The sequence below is a fragment of the Cebus imitator genome, unplaced genomic scaffold (genome assembly GCF_001604975.1).
Source record: "Cebus imitator isolate Cc_AM_T3 unplaced genomic scaffold, Cebus_imitator-1.0 Scaffold92, whole genome shotgun sequence".
Taxonomy (NCBI): domain Eukaryota; kingdom Metazoa; phylum Chordata; class Mammalia; order Primates; family Cebidae; genus Cebus; species Cebus imitator.
Genome location: NW_016107407.1, coordinates 3,957,352 through 3,963,013, shown reverse-complemented (window position 1 = coordinate 3,963,013; position 5,662 = coordinate 3,957,352). Strand labels below are relative to the sequence as shown.

The 5,662-nt window shown below is 34.4% G+C and overlaps 1 protein-coding gene across 3 annotated transcripts in view; it reads right to left on the bottom strand.

Annotated features, from left to right (window-relative positions):
• ITGB1 (integrin subunit beta 1) overlaps positions 1 to 5,662 on the bottom strand; it is a 48,826-nt gene that overhangs the window by 8,662 nt on the left and 34,502 nt on the right. For all 3 annotated transcript variants that reach the window (XM_017535387.1, XM_017535389.2, XM_017535388.2), the window contains exons 10-14: positions 5,181 to 5,321; positions 4,822 to 5,021; positions 3,037 to 3,275; positions 2,595 to 2,817; positions 1,404 to 1,636 (exon numbers count right to left, since the gene is read on the bottom strand). In XM_017535387.1, the coding sequence (XP_017390876.1) occupies positions 1,404 to 1,636; positions 2,595 to 2,817; positions 3,037 to 3,275; positions 4,822 to 5,021; positions 5,181 to 5,321 (1,036 nt within the window). The remainder of the gene's footprint in view (positions 1 to 1,403; positions 1,637 to 2,594; positions 2,818 to 3,036; positions 3,276 to 4,821; positions 5,022 to 5,180; positions 5,322 to 5,662) is intronic.

Genomic DNA, 5,662 nt, shown 5'->3' with positions numbered 1-5,662 from the left:
AAAAAAAAAAAAAAAAAAAAAAAAAAAAAAAAAAAAAAAAAAAAAAAAAAAGAATTACTAAACACTGATAAAAAGAAATCTTTAAGACTGAAAAAATGGAGGGATATTCCATGTGCATGAATTACAAAATCTAATACTGTTAAGAGGTCAATTCTTCCCAACTGGATCTATAAACTCAATGGTATCCCACCCAAATTCCTGGCAGAACTTCTGTAGCAATTAGCAAACCAATTCTAAAATTTCCACGGAAGGCAGAGAACTAGGGAAGTGTCTCAAAAACACTTTTGGAAAGAATAAAGCTGGAAGACTCACATTACCTGCTTTGAGGACAAGCTATAAAGCTACAAGACCATGTGGTATAGCTAACAGACAGACTTGGATACATTGAACAGCAATCAGAGTCAGAAACAGACCTACACATGTAAGGTCACCTGATTTTCAACAAAGGTGGAGAAAGGACAGTCTTTTTTCAACAAATGCCCCTGGAACAAGTAGCCACTGATATGAAAAAAAAAAACAACTGACCCTTTTGCCATACACTAAGACTAACTCAAAATAGGTTATAGATCTAAATGTGAAACCAAAAACTATAATAAACTTCTAGAAGAAAACACAGAAGAAAAATCTTTAAAATCTTGGGTTAGGCGGAGTTCTTAACAGACAATGTAAAAGATTCACAAAAGAAAAACTTGGTAAACCATACTTAATCAAAATTGAAACCTATGGTGTTCAAAAGACACTTACAAAAAGGTAAGGAGGCAAAGGCTGGGAGACAATATTTGCAAAACACCTAGCTGATAACGCAAAACAGTACAAGACTCTAAGAGTCTGGCAGCTTCTTACAAAGTTAAACATATGCTTACCATATGCTCCAAAATGCCATTCTTAGAATTTACCCAAGAGAAATGAAAGCTTATGTTCACACAAAAACATGTATACTAAAGTAGCAAATTCCAAAGAATCTATAAAAAGCTACTAGGAAAACTAAGATTAAAAAAAAAAAGTTTCACCTCCTGAAAAGTTAAATTCAACACTTACATATTAACATCCTTTAGCAAATTATCTTTCCCAGTATTCAAGACTAAATCAAGCTCTAATTTTAAAATCATCAATCATAAAAAAGTCTTATTATGCACCTGGTGTCAGGTACCATTCTAAGTGTCTTACATAGGTCACTGCATTTAATCTTCAAACTCTCCACTCAGAAAATTTAAAATTGGAACTCTCTTTTCCTTATTTCTTGTATGGTTAATTAAGTACTATTTTAGGCTTCAAGAGATGAAAAATTTCCCAACTTGAACCTAAAATATTCCAGCTGGAGGCTGTTTCTGGATGTTAGGCCTAAATACGCAGAATCAAGACATAAGAAATGAAAAGAAGGTTTTAAATCATCAGATTTATACCTGGATTCTCCACAACATGAACCATAATCTCGTTGTTTCCATTCACTGAGTATGTAAAATAGAACCAACAGTCATCAACATCTTTCTCCTTACAATGGGACACAGGATCAGGTTGGACTGGCTGGGGCAATTTTTCCCGACTTTCTACCTTGGTAATGTTAAAATATGAACATTCCTGTGCACATGTGTCTTTCTTTTCTCCTTTATTGAAGGCTCTGCACTGAACACATTCTCTGTTAAAAAAAAATTATATTTAAATTTTGTTATTTCAATAAATATTTACTTACACATATTTTCCATGCTAAACTCTTGTGATGAAATTGAATAAACAGCTATGAAGGCGTATCTGAATAAATGAAGAGGCACATTACATTTCTGGATGGAGAAATTATGTAAAACTATGCTACTTTCCATAATAAAATATTAATTATAGTTCAAATTAAAACCCTATTAAGAAATATAAGACAGTAAAATAAATTAGCCCTATCACATAGTAAATATATAATATAAAAATCATAATAATTTTTTTTTTGAGACGGATTCTTACTCTGTCACCCAGGCAGTGCAACGGTGCGATCTTGGCTCACTGTAACCTCTGCTTTCTAGGTTCAAGGAATTCTTGTGCTTCAGCCTCCCAAGTTGCTGGGATTATAGGCGCATGCCACCACATCTGGCTAATTTTTGTGTTTTTAGTAGAGATGGGGTTTCACCACATTGGCCAGACTGGTCTCGAACTCCTCACCTCAAGTTATTCACCTGCCTTGGCATCCCAAAGTGCTGGGATTACAGGTGTGAGCCACCGTGCTCGGCCAAAATCGTAATAATTTGAATAATATGTTACCAGTATAATAATTCTTCAAGAGGAAAAATCTTTAATTTGGCTCAGCTTTGTCAAAAGATAGTAATTAAGAAACTAGTAATGCCAATTTAATAAAGGTTACCATGTAAATTCAATTATCTAGCAAATTCAGATCAAAATAATAGTACAACTCTCACATGACACACTTCATACCATGTAATAAATACTAGTTGTTGAGAAAGAACTTTTAGGAATTAAAGAGTAGGCTTCCACATGGCAGGCATTTTATTTATACTATAATCTAATATTGGCACTGTTCTGGTTCTAGTAATATAGGCTTAGGAGATCCAAGAGGAAGCATCAACTATTTCAAGCAATTAGGAAATACTTACTTATGCTCAGCACAGACACCAAGGCAGGTCTGACACATCTCACACGTTTGCCCTTGAAACTTCGGATCTGTACACTTACAGACACCACACTCACAGATGCCCCGACCATTGCAGATCTGTCCGTTGCTGGCTACGCAAGTACTAGTATCCAAAGAACAGTCACACGCACTGCCAGTGTAGTTGGGGTAGCACTCACACACACGACACTTGCAAACACCATTTCCTGCAATTAAGCATATGATTTCTCAAAATAATGGTAAAAATATACAATCACAGTATTGACTGAAAAGTACAATAAGCAACATGTGAGAAAGTATACCTAGGGGCAGGGCTGACCCACAAGCTACCCCTTTTTTTACTTATGCACCAAGTAAACGCTTAAGATTTTTTTGAGGCATTAGATGGGATCACATCTTACAACCACTTCAAGCCCTTTACTTACCTCCACAAATTAAGCCATTGGATCTATCGCAGTTGAAATTATCACACTCGCAGAATTTGCCAGAATAAATTTCATTTGTATTATCCCTCTTCCTACAAACACACTGTCCACAGATGCACTCTCCATTGTTACTGCAGATTTCTGAACTGTTTTCTTTCCTGCAGTAAGCGTCCATGTCTTCACTGTTGACTTCATCTGTGCTACATTCACAGTGTCTACCAACACGCCCCTCGTTGCACCTGAAGAAAGATTCCACAATTGCAATCACACAAAACAAAAATAATTTAAAAGAGAAATACTAGGAGAGGAAATAAAACTATAAAAAATATCTCTTCGAGCTACCAATCTATTAGATGGGAGTGTCCATGCCACACGTCACAGATGTGAAGTGTACACACATGTGCAAGCAAGGACAAATACACACAGGCACACATGTACATCCCAGTCACTCAGTTTCTACAGAATATATGCAAGAGTCAAGGAAAAAAATTTCTTCAGGAAAGTAACAATTTTGGTGAAGATAAAAATGTATCTAGCAATAAATGGTGAAGATAAAAATGTATCTAGCAATAAATTATGAACGACACATGTGGAAAGGCAAAATAAACTTAATTTTAGAGTATGTTAGTTACATTTTTAAATGGTATGCTATTACATTTCCTATTCTAGGTGAACTGTCTCTAAATTTAAAGCAACAATCTATTAACCTAAATAAACACATGCAAAAAAGTATACAGAAGCTGAAAAAAAATATACTGTGTATACCACTTAAAATATAACTAATATACTATTTAAAAATAAATTTATCCTACAGGTGCAGACTTTTCAGGATCCCTGCGTATTTTCAGAACACATAATGCTCACGCACACTGAATGCACTGATTCTGTATCTAGTAAAAATACAAGCAAAGAAAGGCAAAGTATTTTCAAGATAATCTTTATGGTTAAATGACATTTTACTAAAAATGGACCTGGCATGATTCAAACAGGATACGTACAACACGGAAAATTTAAAAATTCTGACATTTAAATTGTTATTTAGCACAGACAATGAAAAATTGATAGTGAGCTACAGCCATGCATTTCTTTCATGGTCAATAGCTCTTCTAAGTCTAGTCATTTGGGGCTGACACTGGATTAAAACACTCTCCCCTCCGCCTATTCTTTTACGGAAAAGGCTGTATTCAAAGTACACTCAGTTCTTATTTTTCAATTAAAAAAAGGAACCACAGTGTGAAAATAAAATCTGAAGTAATTTTGTTAGTTTTCTTAGTATTAGATTCTACATGATAAAAATACCATTTTCTCTTTATTTTACAACACATTATTTTTAAAAAATTATTCCAACAATACAGAAGTACATGTAGTACAAGATAAACATCTTCTATTGCTTCTTAATTCCGTTTCCCAGATGAAATTGCCATCAGTTTAATGTTTTCTCAAAACATTTTTCTATAAATGTATTTTACACAAGCTTATTTTGTTCTAGAAAATTCAGATTGCTCTCACATGAGAGAAATGCTATGTTAACAATTTGTTGAATATGCTTCTTTCATAGCTATAAAAGCTTTTATTTTAAAGAGTAATTAAGAAGAAAAGGCAGGAAGGAGCTTCCTATAAATATCACATGTAAGATCATCAAACTGATCTTGTGGTAAGCAACCATGGTTAGAAAAAACATTTCCTCCAAATAGAGAGATATTCTTGGATGTCCCAAAATATGACCTGCCTCTACTCTAAACCAATGTAGCCCTTTCTGTCACTATCTGACAATGACCAGCTTACCTGCATGCGCCACACTCAAACGTTCCGTTTCCTTCATGACACTTGGGACTGCCGGGGATGCCTTCGCTTTGGCATTCACATTCACAGATGTACTGAAGAATAACCTCTACTTCCTCTGTAAAGCCCAGAGGCCTAATTTTAAAGGTGTCAGAATCCTTCTTTGGACATTTATTTGAAGTTATGCTAATTTCAAATTGAACCTTGAAGGGAAAAAAAAGATCAACAACCAATTAAGCAATTTAAATCTACTAAAAATATTTCAAAAAGCTTCTCACTTAACATTTCTCAAAGTATAAACTAAATTTACTTATAAATAAGCAATGTTTTCTTTTCTACAGAAAATGCTTTCTACAACGTACCTCATCTCCAATGGAAATATTAGAACATTTTCTTCCATTTTCCCCTGTTCCATTCACCCCATTCTTGCAGTAAGATTTGTAACTTATTGTTACTCCTTCCGATAATTTGCCGTTTTCCAAAATGACTTCTGAGGAAAGGGACTAAAAGAATGCCTAATTATATACAGGAAAGTCAACAAATGCTACTTGAATGCATAAAACCAATGGATAAACTGCTCAGAAAAAAAATTATTTCAATAAAATATTTACAGGCCAAATCCAACTGAGTAACTAGAAAACACAGACACCAGAGAAACAGGTTTTAATTAATAAAGATCCAATCTTCAAAATAAAATACACAATTCAAAAGAGTGTTCCTGTTTTAATCGCTGAGTTAAAATACTCAGGATCACACAGTACAGAGGGCTGTTACTAAGTAGGAGGAGTCTTAAGAATGTGGCATAGGCCAGGCGTGGTGGCTCATGCCTGTAATCCCAGCACTT